The sequence below is a fragment of the Pelodiscus sinensis genome, chromosome 7 (genome assembly GCF_052426305.1).
Source record: "Pelodiscus sinensis isolate ZL-2025 chromosome 7, ASM5242630v1, whole genome shotgun sequence".
Lineage (NCBI taxonomy): Eukaryota > Metazoa > Chordata > Testudines > Trionychidae > Pelodiscus > Pelodiscus sinensis.
Window position 1 is genome coordinate 36,347,661 of NC_143058.1, and position 26,927 is coordinate 36,374,587.

Genomic DNA, 26,927 nt, shown 5'->3' on the forward strand with positions numbered 1-26,927 from the left:
GGATGAATATAGGCAAGCAACACGGGAATGCAGGGGCAAGATTAGAAAGGCAAAGACACAAAATGAGATCAAACTAGCTACAGGCATAAAGGGAAACAAGAAGACCTTTTATAAATACATTAAAAGGAAGAGGAAGACCAAGGACAGGGTAGGCCCACTGCTCAGTGAGGAGGGAGAAGCAGTAACAGGAAACTTGGAAATGGCGGAGATGCTCAATGACTTCTTTGTTTCGGTCTTCACCGAGAAGTCTGGAGGTGTGCCTAACGTAGTGAATACAAGCAAAGAGAGGGTAAGTTTAGAAGATAGGATACACAAAGAACAAGTTAAAAATCACTTAGGAAAGTTAGATGTCAGCAAGTCACCAGATCCTGATGAAATGCATCCCAGGATACTTAAGGAGCTGATAGAGGAGGTATCTGAGCCTTTAGCTATGATCTTTGAAAAATCATGGAAGACAGGGGAGATACCAGAAGACTGGAAAAGGGCAAATATTGTGCCCATCTATAAAAAGGGGAATAAGAACAACCCAGGAAACTACAGACCGGTCAGTTTAACGTCTGTCCCAGGGAAGATAATGGAGCAGGTAATTAAGGAAATCATATGCAAACACTTGGAAGGTAATAAAGTGATAGGGAATAGCCAGCATGGGTTTGTGAAGAACAAGTCATGCCAAACTAATCTGATAGCTTTCTTTGATAGGATAACAAGCCTTGTGGATAAGGGAGAAGCGGTGGATGTCATATACCTAGACTTTAGTTAAGCATTTGATACGGTCTCGCATGATATTCTTATTGATAAACTAGGCAAATATAACTTAGATAGGGACACGATAAGGTGGGTGCATAATTGGCTGGATAACCGTAGTCAGAGAGTTGTTGTTAACGGTTCTAAATCCAGCTGGAAAGGGATAACAAGTGGAGTTCCGCAAGGGTCTGTTTTGGGACCCGTACTGTTCAATATCTTCATCAATGATGTAGATATTGGGATAGAGAGTACGCTTATTAAGTTTGCAGATGATACCAAACTGGGTGGGGTTGCAACTTCTTTGGAGGATAGGGACATAATTCAAAATGACCTTAGCAAGTTAGAGAAATGGTCAGAGGTAAACAGGATGAAGTTTAATAAAGAGAAATGCAAAGTGCTCCATTTAGGAAGGAACAATCAGTTCCATACATACAAGATGGGAAGCGACTGTCTAGGAAGGAGCATGGCGGAAAGGGATCTAGGGGTCATAGTGGACCACAAGTTGAATATGAGTCAACAGTGTGATGCTGTTGCAAAAAAAGCAAATATGATTCTAGGTTGTATCAACAGGTGTGTTGTAAGCAAAACTCGTGAAGTCATTCTGCCGCTCTACTCTGCACTAGTTAGGCCTCAGCTGGAGTACTGTGTCCAGTTCTGAGCGCCACATTTCAAGAAAGATGTGGAGAAATTGGAAAGGGTACAGAGAAGAGCGACAAGAATGATTAAAGGTTTAGAGAACATGACCTATGAAGCCAGGCTTCATGAACTGGGCTTGTTTAGTTTGGAAAAAAGAAGATTAAGGGAGGACATGATAGCGGTTTTCAAATACAGGCAGTCCCCGGGTTACGTACAAGATAGGGACTGTATGTTTGTTCTTAAGTTGAATCTGTATGTAAGTCGGAACTGGCGTCCAGATTCAGACACTGCTGAAACTGACCGCCAGTTCTGACTTACATACAGAATCAACTTAAGAACCCCAGGCGTCCCCAAGTCAGCTGCTGCTGAAACTGATCAGCAGCTGATTCCAGGAAGCCCGGGGCAGAGCAACTCTGCCTGGGGCTTCCTGTAGTCAGCGCTGGTCAGTTTCAGCAGAAGCTGACTTGGGGACGCCTGGGGCAGAGCAGCTGGGGTGCTACTGGACCAACCCAGCAGCACCCCATCTGCTCTGCCCCAGCAGCGGCTGAATCAGGACCTGGGGCAGAGCAGCTGGGGTGCTGCCGGGTTGGTCCAGTAGTGCCCACGGGCGCTGAAGGACCAATTGGCAGCGCCCCAGCTGCTCTGCCCCAGAGTCCAAAACAAAAGCCTGGTCTGCTGGGGGGGGGGGGAGCACACTAGGTGCGCCCCCCCCCCCCAGCAGACCAGGGACACGGGGAGCAGAGCCGCAGCGGCAGCGGGGTGCCGCGCCTCTGAGGCTTTGCTCTGGCAAAGCCTCTGAGGCGCGGGACCCCCCGCGGCTGCGGCTTCAGTCAGGGTGCCTGTGGTCTGCTGGGGACCGTCCCCAGCAGACCACAGGCACCGGGTCTCATGCGGCAGCAGCGGGGGTTCCCGCGCTTCTGAGGCTTTGCTCTGGCAAAGCCTCAGAAGCGCAGGAACCCGCCCGCTGCTGCCGCTTGGGTCCCGGTGCCTGTGGTCTGCTGGGGACGGTCCCCAGCAGACCACAGGCACCGGCACCCAAGTGGCAGCAGCAGCAGTTCCCGCGCTTCCGAGGCTTTGCTCTAGCAAAGCCTCAGAAGCGCGGGAACCCGCCCGGTGCCCCTGGTCTGCTGGAGATGGTCTCCAGCAGACCAGGGGCACCGGAGCAGCTTACGAACGGGGCTTTCTCGCCCCGACTTCCGGGGTGAGAAAGCTCCGTTCGTAAGTGTGGATCCGACATAAGTCGGATCCGCGTAAGTCGGGGACTGCCTGTATCTAAAAGGGTGTCACAAGGAGGAAGGAGAAAATTTGTTCCTCTTGGCTTCTGGGGACAGGACAAGGAGTAATGTGCTTAAAGTGCAGCAGGAGAGGTTTAGATTGGACATTAGGAAAAAATTCCTAACTGTCAGGGTGGTCAAATATTGGAATAAATTGCCAAGGGAGGTGGTGGAATCTCCCTCTCTGGAGATATTTAAGAACAGGTTTGATAGACATCTGTCAGGGATGGTGTAGACGGAGCTTGGTCCTGCCTTGAGGGCGGGGGGCTGGACTCGATGACCTTTCGAGGTCCCTTCCAGTTCTATGATTCTATGAATAAAGCCCAAATATTGAACTCCTATTCAAAATAGGAATGTGAATGGTTAATATCACCCTTTCTGGGTGATGCTTACTACTTATGGTCAACGTGCAGGCTGCTCCAGCTCTGTGGGACCTGGCATGCCACAGGCAGAGATGCTCCAGCCTCCAATGATCAATTCCCACCCCAGCCAGGGCCGCTGAAACAACTGCTGCCTGCCACACAGCTGCACATGTGGCTCTGGCCCCGGCTGGGGCCACCAGAGAAGCAGCTGCCTGTCACGTAGTTCCAGCTCTAGCCCCGGCCCAGCCTGTGGCTGCCAGAAAACTAGCCACCTGCCCCCCACCACGTGGCTCTGACTCGGGCCCCCACTGGGGCTGCTGGCACCCCACCATGTGGGGTGAAATAGCTGCTGGCACCCCACCATGTGGGTCTGGCTCTGGCCCCAGCTGGGGTTGCAGGAGGAATAGCCTCTGCCCCCGCCCCCCCCCCCCTCCACGCACCCAGCCCTTGCCATGTGGCTCCGGCCCTTGCCGGGGTTGCTGGAGGAGTAGCTGCCCATGACATGGCCAGCAGTTCCAGCCCTGGGGAAGGGCTGAAGCTGGAACTAGAGCCATGTGGTGGCTGCCCTGCTGCTCCTGCCACTCAGCCCCACCCCAGAGCAGCTGAGCAGCCACTGTGTGGCTCTGTTGAGGAGGTGGGTTGGTGGTAAATTTTTGGTGCACGCCTGTGCATGCACACACCTTAGAGTGAATCCTGATTGCTGCTATTATTAATGATAAACATCCACTTGCATATCGTCTATACAAGTGGACCGATCCTTTGTTTAGGAGCTCTAGAGGTGGTATAGGCAGTCTCTTGAGTATTCTCTTCCCTGCCCCCCCCCCCCACCACACACACATAAGGGATATCTCAGATAAGAAAGAGCAACTATAGCAACTTCTTATGCCCCTCTTCTGCTGGCCCCCATCACAGAGGGAATGTTTTAGGGGAAAGGGAATTGTCTTGTGACCTCTCCCCCTCCCCCATTGCTGGAATGGTCCTGGAGGCAGTTGGCAGCTGGAATATCATTGGCAACAATCTACACATTGGGGCTATGCCAGTACAGAGCTGGCCAAGTATAGTGGGAGTACCAACAGCTCCTTAACATCCCACTCTCCCAAGCAGTGCCAAGCATTCAACTTCAGCTCTGGATCTGGCACTAGGACTATTTTTCATGTACTGATGCAGAGTTAAATGGTACAGTAAAAACACCTACATGAACTCCCCCAAATTGACTAGTACTGGTAGAGCTGGACTAGTGTGTAAAAAGTGCTGAGATGGATGCACCTTTTGTGGAGCTTGGGGGAGGGGCATTCACCATCAACAAAATGGTGAAGTGCACAGGGTAAACAAACTGAAAGACAAAGAAGCACATTTTTTTAACCTTTACTGTAGTTCTAGATATTTTAGAGGTTATTTGTCACAGAATGTGGAAACAAGTTGGCAGTGTCCCATTTATTTTGAATTTTGTTTATTGTTGGTGGGATTGGTTATGTCACCCTTTATTAAGGTTGCCTCACACTTCCCATTTTAAGACTGTTTTCAGTTGCTTATATATTTCGTAGAATTGAGGAGCTAAAATCTGTGCTTTACATTTCTTCTAGCTTTTTGATAGAATAAAGTTATTTTGGATGCCTGCAAAGCATCAACCAGATTTTATTTATCTGAGGCATGTTCCTCTTCGAAAAGTCCATCTCTTCACCATAATTCAGCTGAGCTGTCTTGTACTCCTGTGGATTATAAAGGTTTCAAGAGCTGCCATTGTCTTTCCTATGATGGTAAGAAAATGTTCTTTGATTTTCTGAAAAAGATAAGCCATTTCTTCTAATATACACAAAAGAATTACTAAAAAATATGAATTGTGTACAGGTATATTCAAAATCTATGTAAGGATAGCTTCACTTTGCATGATCTAAGTAAAATTCTATATAAACCATGCAGTTTGGATCAAATCTCATTCACTTTATATATGTGAATAACCCTGAGAAAGGTGAGTAGGATTTGGTAATTAATACTTCTAATTTTTTCCCCATTTGTTTCGTTTATATTAAGAATATCCATTCAGTAAGGGAGTTCAGGGCATGGAGAAACTTAGGTCAACTTACCCCAGTCATGTAAACAAGGCCAAAGTTGTGCTACTCTAGCTATGCAAATAACTTAGCTGGAGTCAACGTATCTTAGGTTGACTTACTACAGTGTCTATACCACACTGTGTCGATGGGGGAATGTCTCCCTTTAACTTACCTTACCCCTCTTACCCCAGTGGAGTACCAAGGCAACTGGAGAACACTCAGCATTTGATTTAGTGGCTCTTCATTAGACCTGCTAAATTTACCATTGTTGTATCAATCACATCAGCATCGATCCCCAGTAAATGTAGACATGACCTTTGTTGTTAATGGTTTTATGACTAATTGGAATAAATATTTCAATTGATTCATATGATTCTGAAATCAGTTCTTCTTAGTTATATCTTTGAAGATTAACTGGCTCAGAATATACTGAACTCTAAAATAATAATAATTAATAATTAATTAATAACGTCCCAAGGAATGGAAAGTTCATTAGCCCTTCCAAAATAAAGAATAAAATTCAACTTCCCTCTTTAATGATACACTGACTCAGTGTATGAAAGCAAAGGAGAACAGACAGCATAACATCAAAATGTAGGCTTGTGCCATGCATGCATCTTGACCACAATTTAAATTGAAAGTGTCTTTTTAAAAGCATATTTAGCATTCTTGTTTTCCCACAGTAAACTGACCATTGAAATAAATGTCTTGACCAGGTTTTAGCTTTGGTGTTTGTCAGAAAACTCATGGATTTATTTTTTACCAAACGAGAGCTAAGCTGGTTGGATGATTTGATGCCTGAGAGCAAGAAAAAGAAACTCGAAGATGCAGAAAAAGAGGTAGGTTGGGATGTCATTGTTCACTTGTTTATTCTTCTATATCAATTTTTCCTTGAAATATCTCCCCCAAATCTTAGAACTGAATCATCTGCAAATCATCTGTCATATTTTAAAGTTCCAAATCTAGTGCTGGGGTAGGGCTAGGGATGAAGGGTTTGGGGTTCAGGAGGGGGCACTGGATTGGGAGTGGGGCTAAGGAGTTTGGCATGTGGGAGAGGGCTCCAAGCTGAGGCAGAGGTAGGGGTGTGAGAGGTGGTGCAAGCTCTGGGGTTGGGCTGGGAATAAAGGCGATGGGTTACAAGAGTGGGTTCCAAGCTGGCACAGAGGCTTGGGATGCAGGAAGTGTGAGGATTGTGGACTGTGGATGGCACTTACCTCAAGCTACACCTTGACCTCAGCTCCTAGGCAGAAGCATGGGTAGGCAGCTCTGCTCATTGCCTCTGCCGATGTGGAGCTGGCATTTGGGATGAGGGAAGCACACGGAGTCTCTGTGGCTGTTCCTCTAAGTGCCAAGTGACATGTCACTGTTTCCAGTAAGCCATGCAGAGCCAAGTAGGGAGCCTGCCAGCCCCATGCCAACCAGTCTCTTAATGGCCCAGAGCTGCCAGGGTCTCTTTTTGACTAGACTGCCGATAAAAGAACTGACCCCTGGCCACCCTCTGTGATTTGAACACAAGCCTAAGAATCAGAAACCTCAATATTCCAATCTTTTACAAAGGTATATATAGGCCCCTACTTTAGGCATTGCAACACTAACTGATTTAGGAGGCTAAATCTAATTTAAAAAGTGATTTAGGAACTCAGAAGCCTAAGCCCCTTTGGCTCTGAGTTGGATTTTGTCTCTAACTGCCTAAATCCTTTTACAGTGGTATATAGGCTCCTAATTCATGCATTGCAAAACTGACCACAGCATCACCTAAATATTTTAAAAAATCTGGGCCTTAGCCTCTTCACCTCAGTTTAGCCACCTGTAAAATGGAGATAAAAGTTGCTTGCCTCTCTCCCTGGTGCATAGTGAATGTTTATGAAAATATTTGAAAACTAAAGATGTAATATAAGTGATAAATATCTTAATTATTAATAACTACTATGTGCAATATACTTCCAAACCTATCAGAATGAAATTTAAAATACACTGTTCATTCTACTCGACCCAGTAAATGATATACCAGTGTAGACAAGAGATTTGAGCCCAGATCTATTGTCTTTTTTATTCAAACTAATATTAAGCAATCAAAGTACCTTTTTCCATTTTGGGGGGTTCTTGGAAAGGAACTCTTTCTATATCATCCCATATTTTGCTTATGTGTTGCTTTCTTTCATGTTCCAGATCGCATGGCATCAGAAAACAAAACTGGGAAAATCTTTTTTTTTTCTGCTGCTGCTGCTTTATTTCAGTCACTGTCTATTTCGAGAGGTTATTTTTACATGTTTTGGCATTTCTAAATATTTGGAGCTATCATTAAAACTGTTTAACTGTCAAAAACTTATGAAGCTGTGAAGCTTGGAAATGACAAAATTAACTAGTAATAAAACTTCTGACATGTAGTCTAAAGAATTAATTGGAGAGTTGCTATCATACAGATTTTAAAAATAGAAATATTCTACCCACAAGAGTATAAATAAAGTTGACAAGATCTAAAAACTTATTCGACTGGATCAAAATTTTATAATTTACATTGCTGTACATTTCTAGGGCAACTTTTCCCACTGTTTTGCCATTTTCTTTTTGTACATTACCCATTTCTTCCACATACATACATTTCTTTGGAGGCCATTTGAGAGTTAACTACTTGAGATGTTTTGAATAAGACCGGAATAAACAAAATAAACTTTTCTCATTGTAAAAATAAAAATGGAGACTTTTTACAGGTTTAGTAGTAAACTGCGTAGAGAGACAAATTTACTTTTGGCAAGGCACAGAGGGAGATGATACTGGCCATTATAGCTAGTGCCAAATTAAGAATGAGGGCGTGAGGTATGGTCCATAGCCCAGGGTGGTGTCAGTGTCTGTCACACAGTGGAAGCTCTCACTTTGTTGCTATTGGTCAGTCTGAATCCTCCTAACATATGTGGGGATTAGCTAGTAGAGGGCTACCCATGAAAGACGAAAGAAGCAAGCCTGTTCCTATTCTGCCTCTACCTACTCCCCAGTATGAAAATAACATTCCCTCCCCCACTTTTTTTTTGGAGTTGGGTGTGCTGTTCTGGGTTAGCATAGGCTGTTATGTGGCATCTGTTGGTCAGTGCAGGCACACCTAACTTTGAAGCACTTGTGTGGGCCTACGCTATACAGACTATTATTTCTGTGAGCTGTTTGTTTTGTGATATTAGAGAGTTGGCCATGGGAGCATGGGTTAGGTTTTCTTTACTGGAGATAGAATTAATGGGGTTCATATGGACTCTCGTGCAACCACATTTTCCTGTAAATTACATATCCACTCGCCTTTGGACAGAGAATTTTGGACTTTCAGAGATCCTGGCACTCTTGTGGAAGATGTTGACGCTCTGCATGTAATAGGTTGCATGGGATTTTGGCTCTTAAGTAGGTCTTGGGAAGTCTGCTGGTCTGGCTGAGGTCTTGGAATAATGTGAGCCCTGTAGACTTGTATAGCATTGAGTTTAAATGATCTTTCTTCAGCCGAGGATATAGTTGAGGGATTCTCTGGATTTGAAGTCAGAAAGATAGGAAGAGCAGTAGCTGCTTGAAGTGGCTCTAACTGTAGACAGGACATGTTACTTTTAGGAGTTATCTTTTTTTTATGTAAAAGTTGTATGATCTCACAACAATTTGACTAAGAGATTTGAATGCACATCCCTAATGTTCTTGGCCCTTGGTAGTCCCATGTGCCTTTTTGTGTTCTACTGAAAATTAATTTTGGAGCCTTGGCTCATTCAGGTTAAAGTTGTGCCTGTAGTGATAAATCTGGTATTACCTGATTCTTGCTTACTCATCACTGTCTAAATGTCTGCTCTTACATATCATTTGAAATCTGATATATACATTCTTTGCAAATATTTATTAGTAACTCGTCTCTCATGTAAATTTACAAAGGAAATTTAAGTGAAGAATTTTCCTTTAAAAATATTATTCTCAGCATCAGATGTTTCAAACACAAAAAAGCAATTGGGACTGCAACCTCTATTTTAAAGAACTTTAGTAAATATTTAATATTACAGAAAAGAAAGTTTATAACAGATTCAAAAAGATCCAAATGGATCTCAAAGTCACCGTGTTGTTTCAGGCCAATTCCACAAGCCAAATACACAGGGGAGCCTTGGAACTTAACTTCATTTACAGGTTTGGGACCCATCACAAAGGTATGAATAAAGACATTAGCTGGCTAGCACATACCTTGCACATCCTAATGACTTAAAAAACCAAACAATGGCACTTAAGAACAATTTGTACTTCTCTATCAGCTTCATGTAACAAGAACACTCTAATTGACTATTTTCCCCCTCCCCTTTTTTCCCCTTCCTTCTTCTCTTCCCTCCTCTTCCCCCCTTCCTCCCATTCCCTATTTGTTTTGGAACTGGACCTTTAATAACTCCATTAATCTGAAGAAGTGGGTTGTGCTCACGAAAGCTCATGATACCATCTACATGTTTTGTTAGTCTTTAAGGTGCTACTAGACTATTTGTTGTTTTTTAAGTTTTTCTAGTTACAGACTAACTTGGCTACCCCTCTGAAGCAAAAAGATCCATGTTCAGGATATCATTTTGTGTCTCACGTATAAATTTCTTCCTCTTAGGAAGAACAAAGTATGTTAGCAATGGAGGAGGAGGGGACTGTTCAGTTACCACTCGAAGGTCATTACAGGTAAAATATACTTTTGATTAATTTAGGGCTGATGTAAACAAACATCAGAAAAGTACTACAATTTTATAAAATGTTCTCTGTCATGCCACAGTACAGTGGCAATTCTTAATCTTGGCATAGAGTGAAATCAGTCCTTCCAAGAGAAAATATGCATGTGTGTTAGCAGAACACAAATCTGCAACTCAAACCTTGTTGTGCTTCATGCTTTTGTGTCACAGGTTCTACCTCTTAGCCTGGGGACCTGATCCTGCAGACTTCATGCAGCATAAGAAAAGTACATAAGTGGAGGTTTTGCATGTAAAAGACTGCAGAGCCGGGCCACTAATGGTGCATAGTTGTGCTGACTCGTGGTGCACCCATAACAAGAATTGGGTGGCAGGGTCTCAGGCTTTGGGCTGCAGCCAAACCCCATGAACCTGCATCAACTGGCATGGGCCAGCAGCAGGTGTCCAACTGCAGTGTAGACCCTAAGAAGGGCATGTCTACACTAGGAAATTATTTTGAAATAACTAAATTCAAATAATAATTCCCGAAATAACAAAATTGAAATAGCGTGTCTCCACTATGAGGGAGCCTTGAAATTACTCTGAGGCAGGCTCCATTGTTGTGGATGTGCTTCCTTGACTTAGAGCCCCAGGAAGCACTGGGGAGTAATGACTTTGAATTACTTGGGGTATGTCTACACTACCACCCTAGTTTGAACTAGGGTGGTAATGTAGTCAACCGGAGTTGCAAATGAAGCCCAGGATTTGAATTTCCCAGGCTTCATTTACATGTTGCCGGGCGCCGCCTTTTTTAAATGTCCGCTAGTTCGGACTCCATGCCCTGCGGTTACACGTGGCACGAACTAGGTAGTTTGGACTAGGCTTCCTATTCCGAACTACTGTTACTCCTCCTTGTTCCACAGACACAAAAGTCCACAGACACAACCCAGGCACTAGACTGATAAACTGGTACAGTTCATCAAAAACTTTGTTGCAGAGTACACCAAGCTTTGATCTTTGTACAAATAAAGTCATAAATGGTATGCAATATTCAGTGTTGTGTGATCACAGATGAAGGCAGTTAATGTTTAAAAATATATATATGAAAGGTTAAGTCCTGATTGGATGTCCTGATAAATACATCAGTGTCCTAAATTTGCTTCATGACAACATGAAAGCAACTGTTCTGAGCAGTACTGGCTCCCAGAGTGACCCTTTCAAAGTACAAACAGGAGTCAAACAGGGCTATATCATCACCTCAACCATGTTTGTGGTCTTTATTGCCGTCATTTTCCGCTGACGTTGAAATCTTCTACAGAATGGATGGAAAGCTGTTTAGGCTTAGCAGGTTGAAAGCTAAGAGCAAGATTTCCACCACATCTATAGTGGTACTTCAGTATGCTAATTATAATGCAGTTTCTGCCCACACTGAGAAGATCTTCCAACTATCCTGAATATGTTTGCTGATGCTTACACAAGTCTTGATCTCACCCTCAACACTAAGGTTATCAATCAGCCTTCTCTAAGGGTGTGCCTACACAGCAGGAATTCACTTGAAATAAGTTATACGAATTGAGCTACGTCAATTGCGCAGCTTATTTCAAAATAGTTTATTTCGAAATTGGGAGTGTCTACACAGCACTTATATCAAAATAGTGTACTCTTCTTTTGACTTCCCTTACTCATACAATGAGGGTTACAGGAGTTGGAGTAAGAAGTCCTCCAGCTTGATAATATTTCAACATTATTTCGAAATAACAGCCTGCTGTGTAGACATAGACTAAGTTATTTTGAAATAACACTAGTTATTTTGAAATAATGTTGCTGTGTAGACGTACCCTAAATGTGGTACCATACACCCCATCTATTAAAATCAATAGAGAAGCACTGGAGAATGTCAATCATTTTCTCTATCTTGGAAGTTATCTTTTATCCAAGGCAGATATAAATGTAGAAATCCAACATTGTCTGTGCTGTGCCAGCGCAGCCTTTGCTCATTTATGGCACAGGGTTTTTGAACAGACACCAAGCTTCTTGTCTATCAAGTCGTCATTCTTCCAACCCTATTGTATGGGTCTGAAATCTGGGCAACCTACAAACATCACTGGAAAGTCCTTGAGAGGCATCACCAATGCTGCCTCTGAAACATCTTGAAGATCAAATGGGAGGACAGGCATACTAACATCAATGTTCTGGAAGAGGCAAAGACCACCAGTACTGAGACAATGATCACCTGTCAGCAACTTCACTGGACTGATCGTGTTGTTCTCATGCCAATGCATCACCTCCCAAAACAGGTCCTGTTTTCTCAGCTGAAAAAAGGATGCAGTAACATGAGAGGACAACGGAGGCATTATAAAGGACTTGCTAAAGGATAACGTACAGAACTGCAACGTTGACATTGACATATGGGAGACAATTGCCCAGGATTACTCCAAATGGAGAGAAGTCCTACACAATGGCTCCCTGCATTTTGAAATTGCCCACTGACAAACTGTGGAGGAGAAGAGGTGCAGGAGGAAAGGGAGACTGGCTTCTAGTCATGGTCAGCTTCTAGTCATGGCCTCCTGCTGTACCTGGAAACATCTGTCCTCACTATAACAAAACTTGTGGTTCAAGGATCAGCCGTATCAGCCACCTGAGGGTCCACAACTCCCATGGAAGATGATCATACTTGGCAATGAGTGAGCACCATCATCATCACAATATTCAGTGTTGTGCTATCACAGACAGAGGCCCTTAATCAGGTGAAGGCAATAATTTTTTTACCAGGGTCCACTTCAAAACTGCCCTGAAAGGGGCAGAGCCTCAGGCAGAAGGGGCGGGGCCAGGACACCCTGATATGTCTGTGTGGGGGAGCGAGTGAAGTGTTTGCTCCTGTCCCCACCCTCCAAGAGAACTACCAGCTGTTCTGAACAGCTGGAGGTTCCCTGTAGGCACAGGCCCCTAGTGGTGGGAGGAGATGTCATGCACTCTCCCCTCTTACCCCCAGGTCAATCAGGGCCTGGGGGGGGCAGGCGGGGAGCATGCCAAGTCTGCTTAGAAGCACCGCTTGCTCCTTGCAGGACAGGGGCAGGGCAGCAGGGAACTTCATGCGCTCCCTCACTCCCAAGCCCTGATTGGCCTGTGGATGGAGAGGTGCACAAAGTCTCCTCCCACCCTGCAAGGGGCTCGACACTTAACTGCCAGGTGAGCAGCAGTTGGCGCTTGACTCTAAGTCCCGAGCCCCTTTCAGGGCGGGAGGAGACTTTGTGCACCTCTCCATCCACAGGCCAATCAGGGCTTGGGAGTGAGGGAGCGCATGAAGTTCCCTGCTGCCCTGCCCCTGTCCTGCAAGGAGCGAGCGGTGCTTCTAAGCACTGTGTGCTCCTTGCAGGGCAGGGGTAGGCAGGAGGAGACTTTGCATACTGCTCCCCACTCCCAAACCCTGATTGCCGTGGGGGTGGAGGGAGCATGAAGTCTCTTGCTTCCTACCCTCCGGTGTGATGCTTAGAGTCAACCACCAGGGTTGACTGTAAGTGCCGTGCACTCCCATGTCCCTAGGCCCTGATTGGTCTGGGGGCGGGGGAGTGGCAGACCCTCCACAGGCCAGTTCAACCTGTTTGGTGGGCCAGATGTGGCCCGTGGAGGCCCTTTCGCCCAACCCCTGCCCTTAAATGCTTAAAATAATAAACATATGAAAGGTCAAGTCCATGACCCTACAGTTTTTACTCTGAAGCAGTCCTAGTGAAGCTAAGGGTGTAAGTAAAGGGTTTAGGAGTCTGCTGTTACAGGTTTTTAATGCCTCTTTTATTTTACTAGAAAGGATTTCATTTTGAAATCATGAAAAACAAATCTTTACATTACGCCATCTTTCCAGTGGTTTTAAAATACTGCAGCTTGTACTTGTAATTAGCATGGTCTAGATCAGTGTTTTTCAGTCTTTTTAATACTAGGGACTGGCTGGCTGCCTTTCTCAACTCTCTCAGGGAGATCTCTGGGACTATCAACGGTCAACAGATCAGCCATAGAGAAACACTGGTCTAGAGAATTGATGATAGTGGTAAGAAACAGGAGTTCTTTCATTTTAGTCCATTGATATGTTCTGTTGCCTTAGGAAATTGACATAATCTCTCTATACCTCATTTTCCCCTTTATAAATTGGTGGTGATATCTAATTACCATACAGATGTTATTAGGATCAATTCATTCATGTTTTCACAACATTTTTCAAAACTAAAGCACTAAATGACATTAATGGAAGTTGTGTGAAATTGCTAATAATAATTACCAAATTCTAATATAATTTTAACATATTTATACATTTATTATTATCATCATCGTCATCAATGGCCAAGTCTTGCTGTAAAGTAATATAGAGAACAAAGACTGATCACTTGTGATATTGTGTTCTTTTTGTATAGAGATGATCCATCTGTGATAAATATTTCTGATGAAATGGCAAAAACTGCCGTATGGAAGACACTGCTGATATCCTCAGAGAATGCAAAGGATAAGGAGTCAAGCTTTCCTTCTAAAAGGTTTCAACTTTTAAGCTATTAATATATTAAACTTCATGTTTTGAACCAAGCAAAATAATTGATTTTTTAAAAATTGAAAAATGATCAAATATAAAAGGTCTTTAGCTACCAGTAAATGTATTTCTTGAAGAGTTATTTATTTAAAAAAATAATTAAAATATTCTGAGCCTTATGCTCCCTATTACCTTATAGAATCATAAATACCTGCATGCTAGAGTGGGAAAAGATATAGTTCACCAAGCCTGATGCCTGTGTAACAAACCACATAGCAATTGGAAATCACATAGCATTTGTTCTGATCTATTCTTTGAATAAACACAACATGGCCATCATTGTAACTGAAATGTTCACATGTAGCACCCATTAGAGTTAATGAGTACTACACATATACATATAAGGCAGAGTTGAACTCTTGAAATTGCAGTAAACATCTTTTTCTTTATGAATATTTGTAATAGCCAACCAAATGTAATTTCCTTTTGGTATAAGTTTAAAATATAATCCAGGTATGTTAAAAATGAAGAGAGCATTTTTATCCATGCCAGACCATACAAATATGAATGAGTAGATATGTTAAATATAGAGCATTTATTGTAACAAATACTTTCCTCTATTTCCATAACTTTTAAATTAACATGATTTTCTACTTAATTGTTTCATATCACATTTCTATCATAAGCTCCCCTTCCTAATCACTCTAGAAGCTGATTCCCCAAAGGTAAGACCCTGCCCTCTACCTCCTACTTGATTGCATTTTCCCATTTTAATTAGTGTCTTCTCGAAACCCAGTTGATTTACTTTATGTAATTTTTGGGGAGACAAGATGAATGGAAAATTCATGATCCATGCTAAAATAATTCTGTCAAAATCCTCAGTGTTATTTTGCTATATTTGAAATAGGTACAGTTCTATAAGGTCTAGAAATGTTTTTATAGACTCAATATAATTTGTCTATTTAATCAAGAAATTGAGGTTACTCGCAATATATACTTTTTTATTTGTCTAATTTTTTTTATTATTTTAATCCAAAATTTGTGCCCGACATTTCTAATTCCAAGATAATCCCTGAAAAAGATTTAAAGCAAGGATTGACTTTTTAATTGCTTTGGGAAGAGATGAAATAGTGGAAAAATATTCAGTTAACATCTCTCAGCTGAGTAGAATGAAATATAAAAGCAGTGGTCCTGAATTTTGTCACCCCAAAATGGCATGCTGCTTTTTCAGTGTTGTTCCTTTCTGTAAACAGCATAAACAAGATGAACAGTTGATGACCAAGAATCTTCATTTCAAATCTCTGTAGATCAGCTTACTCAGTACTTAATGTTAGAAGCAATTTACTATCAAAATAAAAATGTTGCTCTGATTTTGTGTGTCACCCTCTAGATAAATTCCAAAGGCCATAATCAAAGTAGATTTGCTGTGATTCCACTGTCCATAGGAGATGTTTTATAGTGAGGCTGTGCAGGGGGACTCCCTTTGTATTTAGGGACTGTCTGTTAATAGCTATACGGGTCCACTCATCAAAATTCCTATATCAGAAATGTAGCGACTGCAATTTTAGGATAGCCACTGAGAGGTTGCACTGGCACTCCTCCTCTTGAAAATAGGATTCTTTATTTTAGTTTCCACAGAGATATTCTGAGAGAGGCTTATGCACTCATGTTACATGCGGGAATTCAGAATTGAATTCAAATAAAGTAATAAGACTCAGAGGCTTACTCAAATGAGTACCAACTTGCTTAGAATTCTATTACTGAGGAGACTTTATTTCTGGGTTTGTATTTTTAGTTAAGGGGCCCTACAGGAGTTTTCTTGCTTACATCCACTAGATGCTGATCTTGAACTTAAAACATATAGGTCCTCAACCCATGAGCTACAAATTTTACAGTTCTATATTCTTCTGCATTACATGTAGCTTGTAAGCTCCTCAGATCATGGCAGTGTCTCATTTATCTTCCATGTGCCATGCATACCAATGGTGCTATATTTTTTTTAAAAGCAAGAATAATTAATGTGTGTTTGTATGTGTACACACATTGGAGACACACACACATTAGTCAGATTATCTAAATTCTCTGATGGAATATACTGGTGCACCTCCACTGATTTTAACGGAACTGTAGCAAACTACACTAGCAGAAAATTTGGTTCAGATGATATTAGTGAGGTTGATGGGTTGGCTCTCAGAAGATAATTTGACCTTTATGACCATTCTCTGTTTCCTGGTAATTATTTGCACTCCTTTTACTCAGCCTAAGAAGTCCATACTAATGTAAATAGCAACTGGAGAATTAGGCCCTTTATTTTTCACTTTTAGGTTTCTAATCAGAAAAATCTCAATACGGTAAATGCCCAATCTGTTCCTATAGAAATCCAAAGTTTCCTGTGTCTAGTGGCCTAGTTTGTCTCAGCTGTCTGGGTAGAACACAGGGAAAGAAGTGGATTCCAAGAAAGAAAGAACACAAACTTTTCATTTTTTGTTCTTCATAAAGAAAGCAAGTTCATCTCATGCTTAGTTATGATATAGAAGAAACAAAGCTAGATAAGGGCCAGATTAACTTCAATGGAAATTTTTCACTGACATTTGAGAATATAGTTTGATCCCAAATGGATGGGAAAATGTTGAAAATAAATGAATGAATGCAATGGTGTAATAGTTATAAGGATGACCCGACGCTGAAAAGACCCAGGGGCTTTGCATGTAATCAAAGGAATGGCATGACAGTATTCTGCTTCCTGTAGAAAAATATGTTCTGTCACTGGAAGAGAAATATTCTGCCACAGAAAGAGAAAGCCATGAATTGTCTTGTGTTGAAGGCAATTGCACTTGTGCTTTTAGGACTAAACCACACAAGCCTTTGTCTATAGTCCTGTGCTCATTTATATGTTATTATATGTTACTGAAATAATATGACTAAATGAGGTAACAGAAACAAATTGAGATCTTGTAATAAGATTTCATACAAGCATTTATCACCAGTAGAGGCTCTGTCAAGTCAAAAATATGCAAAGTCTTTGGAGTGCGTGAATCTTGAAAATCTCTTTGGTGCTAACACTAAATAAACAGATCAGGGCTGCAGGTATCCCAGAGCTGCTTTAGAGTAGAGATTAGCAAATGATTGCTCAGCCACTCCAGTACAGTTACCCTATCAGGGTATGTCTACACTACAAAGTTAATTCGAACTAACAGACGTTAGTTCGAATTAACTTTGATAGGCGCGACACATGCAAACTGCTAGTTCGAACTTAATTCGAACTAGCGGAGCGCTTAATTCGAACTAGATAAACCTCATTCTACGAGGACTAACGCCTAGTTCGAATTAACTAGTTCGAATTAAGGGCTGTGTAGCCACTTAATTCGAACTAGTGGGAGGCCAGACCTCCCCAGCTTTCCCTGGTGGCCACTCTGGCCAACACCAGGGAAACTCTTCTGCCCCCCTCCTGGCCCCGGAGCCCTTAAAGGGGCACGGGCTGGCTATGGTGCCCGTGCCAGGTGCAAGCCTGCCAGCACCCAGCCAGCAGACCCTGCACCTGACACGGCTCGAGCCGGCCACCCGCTGCCACCCAGCCCTCCGCTTCTTCCCGGAACCAGGCTGGCGGCTCCCAGGAGCCTGCCCAGGTCCGCAAGAGGCGGGTGCCCGCCTGGTCTAGTGCAGACATCGTGGACCTCATCCACGACCTCCGCACTAGGCACAGGAAAGTGGCCGTCTAGGGCAGGAGAGCTGCCAGCCTGGCCACCCAGGAGCAGGTTGGCATGAAAATCAAGGTGGTCCACTGAGACCCCCGACCCTGAGCTTAGAATGGCCGTCCTGGGTCAGACCAAAGGTCCATCTAGCCCAGTAGCCTGTCTGCCGACAGCGGCCAATGCTAGGTACCCTGGAGGGGATGGTCTGAAGACAATGACCAAGCAATTTGTCTCGTGCCATCCATCTCCAGCCTTCCACAAACAGAGGCCAGGTACACCATTCCTACCCCCGGCTAATACCACTCCATGACTTTATCTCACTTCTCTTTAAACTCTGTTCTAGTTCTAGCCTTCACAGCCTCCTGCAGCAAGGAGTTCCACAGGTTGACTATTTGCTTTGTGAAAAAGAACTTTCTGTTATTAGTTTGAAGCCTGCTACCCATTCATTTCATTTGGTGTCCTTTAGTCCTTCTATTATGGGAACTAATGAAGAACTTTTCTTTATGCACCCTCTCCACACCACTCATGCTTTTATAGACCTCTATCATATCCCCCCTCGGTCTCCTCTTTTCTAAGCTGAGAAGTCCCAGTCTCTTTAGCCTCTCTTCATATGGGACCTGCTCCAAAACCCTGATGATTTTAGTTGCCCTCCCCTCTCCCACCCTCTCTCTTCCCCTCTCCCACCTTCTTTTCCCAGTTTCCCCGAGGTTTGTTCAATAAAGAGAGTTTCTATTTTTGAACACACATGTCCTTTATTTTGTACATCAGGAAGGGGGGCTAGGGACGGGTAAGTGGAAGGAGGTGAGGGAGGAATGGGGTACGAGCCCCCAATGGGGAGGACTGGGGTGGCTCTGCGGGCTCCTCGGGTGGAAGCTCTCCTGCAGCCCCCCGATTGACCCCCCCTCCAGATGGCAGCCTGCGGCAAGTGCAGCCGGGCTGATGGCCAAGTGTTGTGATGTGCCAAGTGTGGGCACTCAGGGCACTCCAAGCCAGGACTGCTTTGCAAACAGGGAACCCCTGAGCACTGTCTGTCCGGGGTGGGGGTCGGGACCCTTTAAGCACAGCCCTCGGCTAGCCTGAGGCAGCAGCTCCACACTCTAAGTCCTAATCTGATGCCCTGCCGGCACTGCTTCCGGCCATCCTTAACCTCGGTTCAGGGTCCACTCAGTGTGGACATGCTAGTTTGAATTAGCAAAACACTAATTCGAACTAGTTTTTAAGTCTAGATGCGCTAATTTGAATTAGCTTAGTTCGAATTAACTAATTCAAACTAAGTTAGTTCGAATTAGTGTTGTAGTGTAGACATACCCTCACAGACTCTTCTGTCCCTGTCCTGGCTCACTGGTTCTCCGTATCCCCCTAAACCAAAGAATCCACACACAGGCAAGCTCATGAAGGAAGATATCAGCATAGCACATTTAAATTTATTTGGCTGATTCAGTGAGAAGGAAAAATCCACTCCTGACGTCAGACTATCAGGGGACATGCATCCCCCTACATCAGCCCTATGAAGGATAGAGACTCTTTTCCAGAGACGTGATAGGACTAAGCAGGTGTATCCAGCTGAAATCAGTATTCTACACTGTTAGTTCCAGAAGCACACCTTGAAATAGGCAGAAGCCTCCACAGCCAGTGAGATGAGTTTGGACTTCATTTAACTAAATGAAAAAAAAACCCACCTGTAACCTTAAAAACTGTGTGAGGAATTTTTAAAGGAGCAATTTTGGAGACTTCTTTGAAAATCTGTCTACCTTCTTTAAGTTATGTTTAGATTTGGCCTGGTTCTCATTCACTCCTGCTAGGGAATTATTCCTGCTAGGAGGTTATATGTATGCTCCAGGTTTGTATTTAAAAATACATATTGCCATTCTTTGTCTTTGATTTACCCGTGCTTTGGAAGTGTCTTTAAATTTTATTAAAGTGACTACGTTACTTTATGGAGCCCTGAGTGATTCTCCTTTCACAATGCAACCTATTTGTTGTGCAACTTGTAATAAAATAGGATTCAGGACAGAGATAATAATCACCCTTGCACATATTGTATATTGCTTTCTGAAGGCAAATCATCAGCATTTTTCTATTAAAATTGAGTTCGTATTTGAATCCAGACTAGAAAGTGTTCTTTTTGTTAATATTCTGCAACATCTGCTTTGTGCATGGCTGGAAAACTTTTTTAAAAAAATGTCTCTGGCATCACACAGCCCAGCATAAATGTGCATTGAATCAGAGATTTAAAATTAAAATAGTTGGATTTTTTTTTCTGAAGAAAGGAAGACCTGAGGTTTCCATGGAATACCTATGAATTTGCTAGCACTGCTCACTGTTTCTTCAGATAAATTGGTCAAAAATATTTCTTATACGTGAGTGATGAAAATATGCACATAATAGTGAAGAAATACTGGGATCTCTTGTTTGTGCCATTTTAAAAAAATGCTGGTGTTGTCTCAAAACTGTACCATTATCACTGGTTTTTTTTAAATCATTAGCTATTGTATTTGCAAAAAACAAACCAAAAAAAACCCCACCACCACCAAAAAACCCAGCAACTATTTTTGCTTGCATGTTGCAGATTTGTTCATGTGCAAACTTTCAGTTAAGTCTTTACATAGCTCTTTACTAAAATACTGGTCAGTGTCATCTGTACCATGGAATACTGCAATTTTCACTCTTGCTTCCCAGTTTGTGCCATGTAGCATGAAAAGTTAATGCGATCAGTGTCTGTTTTACCCCAAGTGAAATGCTCTAGCAACTATGATAACACTCCTGTAATATACGTTTTTTTTTATTCTCCCTCCCTTGCTCCTTCCCTCCCAGTGCTGAAAGCAGACGAGAGAAGAAAGCTGACTCAGGGAAAGGTGTTGACCGGGAGACTTGTCTATGACTTGTTCTTCAATTTATTTTTCCAAACAAATGAAAGGAGTGCCACAATCATTAATATAACTGATTTGATCATATATTGTAAACTTTGTCTTTCATCCCAAAATAGCACAGATAATGTAAGTAGTGCAATATTTATTTAATTTTCTTCTAAATGTCTACAGTCAGTTATCTGTGCAAAATCTATTGTACTCAAGCATCTTCACTTTTCTTGCTATGTGTTAGCCACTTGATAATACAGCTCAGCAATTTAGTAACCATATTTCTTTCAAAACTTATAATTTAGTGAGTTTTTAGTGTATTTTTCTACTTCACTTGTGAGAGAATACGTAATATCTTCATTCAAGACAAACAGCCCCATTTCTTTTTTAGTTCTAGTCAATTATTTCAAGAGGCCCAAATTAACAAGGAAAAGTTAGTTTTAAAAGCTTTTTAAAAAATAATTTCTGACCTAATCTGCAAACCCTTTCTTGCTACAATAATCCTTACCTCTGTGAACTTTCCCACTGAACTCAAGGGTTATTCTTGTACTAAGGGCACTAGTATCCGACTTTTTATTTATGCAGTTTTCCTTGAATTAATACAGAATATTTAATATTCAAAATTATATGTAACTAGAACATAAAATCACATATCTAATATATATAAATACATTCTCTCACCTTGTTAAAACACATCCTTTGATGTGAAATATTCATATGGTATTTGCTAAAAATGCAAGCTGTGATTACAGTATCTTGTACTGTACTCAATGTTGCAATGGTAGGCAAAAAAGGTGCATTATGTTGTTAATGAACCTGGTATTTTAGAATACTAGTGGGAATTTTGTGGATATAAATCGTTACCAGACACATGCAGTTTTGTTGCCCTTCTAGTGATGATCAGTTTTCTGTGTAATTGCCTAAAACCTTTAAATGCCTCCAATAAAATCATACATTAAGATGTACACCTATATTGTTGCCCCTTAGCTTACAATAATGCCCTGCTATAATCCAGATATGAATCATGCACACAAACTTAGAGATGGTTGACTACTGTTTTTGTTACATGCTCTTTTCCTTAGTCCATTAAATGCACGTTCATTGCAATTAAGACATGATGCAAAAACTAGGACAGTCAATCACAAAGTATGTGATTAATACAAAATTAACTAGCTAGTTTAAAAAATAGGCACAATTAATTGCAGTTTTAATTGCACTATTAAACAATAATACAATACCAATTTAAATTTGTTATAATATTTGTATATTTTTCTACATTTTCAAATATATTGATTTCAATTAATTTACTGCATACAAATCCACTAAGTCCTATTTCTGGTTCAGGCAATCAGTAATAGTAATACATTTATGTTTGTACAACAACATACAAGTTTACTGTTATGGAAGATAATGTTACCTGCTTCTTATTTATAATATCACCTGAAGGTGGTCACATAGCTCTATAGTAGCTGGTGTTCAAGGTATTTATGTGCTAGATGTACTAAACATTCATTTTCTGCTTCATGCTTTGATTTGTAACGTTTTACGTTGTTTTATTTTTGAGTACAGTTATGAAAAAATGTATTTATAAATTGCACTTCCATTATAAAGAGAGTGCACTGGTACCTGTATGAGTTAAATTAAAAAACAGTAATTTTTTTTTGTTTTTATAGTGTAAATATTTGTTATAAAAGTAATAATATAAAGTTAGCACAGTACACTTTGTATTCTGTGTTTTATTGAAATGAATATATTTGAAAATGTAGAAAAATGCTCAAAAATATTTATAATAAAATTAAACTGGTATTATTAACAGTGTGTTTAAAACTGCAATTAATCACAATTATTTTTTAAACTTGTGATTTTTTTCTAATAGTTTAACAGTTTAAAGTCATTAAAAATAAGTCAGTTTAGTACATACAAACTGATTTTACTATATAGGCATGACCCTTCAATTTTTTAGCAAACTACATTTTCCAATAAAGAATTGGAACAATAACATACATTTTAGAGTGTTATGTGGGAATGCCTTGATTTGTTATTTTTAACAAATTCAAAAATGACACGAATTCTCATCATTGTGCTAATGGCTTGCAGTCTTGTAATCATTACCAGTGATCAATTTATAGGACTTTAAGGCTTCCTAGCTCTTCCAATATGCTAATAATCTCTCCACAGAACTCACAAGAATTACTTTTCATATACACCATATCCAACACATTAAAAGCATTGCTTGTAAAGCTGACTAATGTAGCCAATGCATTCTATTGAAAATAAGTAGGGAAACTGTTCTAAACTCTAAAATGACCTTAAAGGGTTTTGATAATACTAAAATAAAGAAGATTGTATTTAATGGATGCAAAGAAGTATTTACATTTAATAAAAATGGCTTGTATTTGTAAAGTTAGGGAAAATGCAGGCACCTTAAGGTTAAAATGCTTTGTTTTTGTGTACCTGATGATACATTGTAACATTCCAATTGTTTTAAGCTTAGTATAGAAGTACAATATTGGTTCATCTCTGGAAGAAGCCTGCTGATGTTTTGATATGTTGCTGACTTTCTGTTACAGATGATCAAAGTGAATTAGATGTTTCACTTGACCAACTCTTAGAATACTAAGAAATCAGTGTATTCAGTGGCATTCTGTATTTCCGTTCAGTATTTGAGGGGTTTTTTTACAGTCACTCTATACTTGTGAATTTTAATGCTATTCCAATGTTAATCTTAACATTTTGAAATCACATCAACTATAATGCAAATGTAGTGTTATGTATTTACTTCTAATTTCATATTCCTGGTCAAAATTACTGAATTTCTTGGATGTAATTTATTACAAAAGTTAAAGTAATGTGTACATGTGAATAGAATATTGTGTTTTTCACGACTAAGAAATGTTATGTGGAAATAAATATTTATCCTAACTGATTTTCATTTTCCTATTGCAAGACACGTTGCAAGTGATCAAATCTGCAGGGCATTTGTGCAGCATGACATGTGTTTCTTGCTGTAAACAGCTGAAATGCTACGTCAGGTAGACACGTTGAAATGTTTCGCTTGCACTAAGGAAGCTGTGTGAGGCACTCACAGCTCAATGAACATTTTGGAGTAAATAATTACATTGACTGCACTAATCCTGCAAGCTGCTCTGTGCCAGTGAAACTCTGTGCCTAGACAGTGCCTCATTAAGGTTTCGAACTGCGTTAACTAGTTGTTACAACTCACAAGTCACATGATATGGTTTCTGTTCTAAAACTGGATGAGTGTAATTAAATGTTCACTACAAGCACTGAACAGAGATAGCACAGAGTTGCATTTCCTCAGGCACAGACCAGAAACTAGATGATGATTTAGTCCCTAAAATGGTCTCTGGTTCCTCCTCTTGCTCTGGAGGAAATCATGTACATCAGCCTATCCCTACATAGATTACTTCCCCTTGGCACACTGACTCAGATGTGCTGGCAGGTCCAAGAGGGTACAGAGCCCGGGCTTAGCCCTTTCCCCAGTGATGTACATTTCACCCTGCCCCCTGCTTATTTGTATTATGGTCACTGGCCAGAATTATAATCCACACTATTTCTGTGGTGCTCCACTCATACAATGCGTTAATGGCCCATTATAGAGAGAGTGCAGATCTTTGTGTTTTCTTATGTTCCTGAGGTTAAATCAATCACCAGATCTGCTTGGGATGTGCTGCCAATCCTATAGCTACAGGGAGTCTGAAAGGTGTTGAAATCCTACCCACATGGTGTTTCATGCTGACTGAATTGTGTGATTACAACATGATTGCTACTTGGAATCAGGGAGGTTTCTCCACACAGCAGGCTGGGTGGGACATACCATTTGTGCCTAACTATTGTACTCTGGTGCCTAAAATGGGCCTTAATCCACCTTGTGATTCTAGCCTGATTCTGTTCTGCCTTACCCTGGTGTAATTATAAGGAGTTGGGGTGGGGGAATGTGTGTGTATGAGGGACTAGAATCAGACCATTGTATTCCTCCTGTATATTACCCTGGCAGCCAACGATGCACCACTGCTACAATGGCAATACTATTCATACCCTAGTGATAGGACTGTTTCATGCTTCAAATCAGTTTTCATCTATGTCCTAGAAGCTGCTTATCACCTAAGATGAGAGTAATTTAAGATAATTAGCATAATACTTTGAAATGCAATGTTCTGCCTCGTTGATAAAACAAAGCAATTAAATAAAGCAGAATGAAATGTTTAAAAGCTAAAGGGCCTTGCCAGTCAGATTTTACCAATTGGAGGACAGGATGTACTGCTTATGTAAACCACATTGGACACAAGTTTCCATTGAACAAACCAACAAAGAGTCTGCTGGCACTTTAAAGACTAACAGATTTATTAGGGTATTAAGGCTTAAACTTTCATGAGCTACAACTCACTTCCTCAGATGCTGAAAAGAATGACAAAAAGAAAAAGATACAGAGACGGGATTAAACATCTGTGCTAATTAAATCAGAGTGCATATGGCTTATCTTCAACAGTGTTGACAAGGTGAGAGTACTTGAATGGGAAATTACCTGTTGTAATACAAGAACAACTCCATGTGTTTATTTAGACCAGGGTAGGGAACCTGTTTTTGTTGGTTGGGGGCCACTGACCCACAGAAAAGTCAGTCAGGGGCTGCACACAAGTGAGAAAAACAAATAAACAACCCACACCTCACCAGCATGGGCTCCCAAATGCTGGGGCAAGCCCTGCTCATCGGGGGCCAGATCCAGATAAGCGGAGAGAGGGGGTGAGACTGCCTCTGGCCCCCGAGCCTTACTTTCTCCACCCTGATTTAGACCTTTGTTCAGGGTGTCAGATCTGCATATGAATTCCAGCTCAGCAGTTTCTCATTGCAGTCTGGGTTTGAAGAGGGTTTTTTTTGCCTGAGAATTGCAGTCTGGGTTTGAAGGGTTTTTTTTGCAACTTGTAAGTCAGAAAGTGTGTGCCCAGGGGGTTAAAGTGCTCTCCCACTGGCTTTTGGATGTCTGATTTGTGTCCATTTATTTTTTTTGCATGGATACAGTCTGATTGTCTGATATACATAGCAGAGGGGCATTGCTGGCATATGATGGCATATATCACATTAGTAGATCTGCATATGAATGAGCCTTGGATGGTATAGCTGATGTGGATGGGTCCTGTGATGGTGTCATTAGGATAGATCTGTGGACAGAGCTGGCAATGAGGTTTGTTGCAGGGATAGGTTCCTGGATTAGTGTTTCTGTTGTGGGGTATGAAGGCAGCATTTGACTCAGGTTGGTGAGAGGGGGCGGGGAGAACTGTCTGTAAGCAAGACTGGCCTTTTTCCCAAGGTCTGTGAAAGTGAGGGATCATCATCATGATAGATTGTAGATCCTTAATGATATGTAGGAGGGGTTTAAGCTGGGGGCTCTAAATAATGTTTAGTGGCATTCTGTTGCTTTCTTTGCTGGGTCTGTCCTGTAGTAGTTGACTTCTGGGTAATTTTTTCAATCTGTTTCTTCACTTCTCTAGGTGGGTATCATAGTTTAACAATGCTTACTAGAGTTCCTGTAGGTGTTTGTCTGAGGCATTGGAGTAAATCTGATTGTTATCTTAGGGCTTGGCTGTAGACAATGGGTTATGTGACGTGTTCTGGATGAAAACTGGAGGTGTGTAAGTAAGTACAGGCAGTCCCCGGGTTACGTACAAGTTAGGGACTGTAGGTTTGTTCTTAAGTTGAATCTGTATGTAAGTCGGAACTGGCGTCCAGATTCAGCCGCTGCTGAAACTGACCGCCAGTTCTGACTTACATACAGAATCAACTTAAGAACCCCAAGCGTCCCCAAGTCAGCTGCTGCTGAAACTGATCAGCAGCTGATTCCAGGAAGCCCGAGGCAGAGCAACTCTGCCTCGGGCTTCCTGTAGTCAGCGCTGGTCAGTTTCAGCAGCGGCTAAATCAGGACGCCTGGGGCAGAGCAGCTGGGGTGCTGCTGGGTTGGTCCAGTAGCGCCGCTCCTCGGCACAACTGGACCAACCCAGCAGCACCCCATCTGCTCTGCCCCAGGCGTCCTGATTCAGCTGCTGCTGAAACTGACCAGCAGTGGCTGAATCAGGACCAGAGCAGCTGGGGTGCTGCTGGGTTGGTCCAGTAGCGCCCAGAGCAACGCTGCGGG

At 41.8% G+C, this 26,927-nt stretch overlaps 1 protein-coding gene across 4 annotated transcripts in view; it reads left to right on the forward strand.

Annotated features, from left to right (window-relative positions):
- SLC4A10 (solute carrier family 4 member 10) overlaps positions 1 to 25,744 on the forward strand; it is a 302,923-nt gene extending 277,179 nt beyond the window's left edge. For 3 of the 4 annotated variants that reach the window (XM_014569435.4, XM_075933501.2, XM_006114839.5), the window contains exons 21-25: positions 4,600 to 4,773; positions 5,784 to 5,906; positions 9,662 to 9,729; positions 14,117 to 14,233; positions 20,733 to 25,744. In XM_014569435.4, coding sequence (XP_014424921.1) covers positions 4,600 to 4,773; positions 5,784 to 5,906; positions 9,662 to 9,729; positions 14,117 to 14,233; positions 20,733 to 20,799 — 549 coding nt within the window. In that variant the 3' untranslated portion in view covers positions 20,800 to 25,744. Of the gene's footprint in view, positions 1 to 4,599; positions 4,774 to 5,783; positions 5,907 to 9,661; positions 9,730 to 14,116; positions 14,234 to 14,912; positions 14,952 to 20,732 lie in introns of all 4 variants that reach the window. The other variant, XM_075933502.2, reaches the window with a different exon arrangement.
- The last annotated feature ends 1,183 nt before the right edge of the window (positions 25,745 to 26,927 follow it).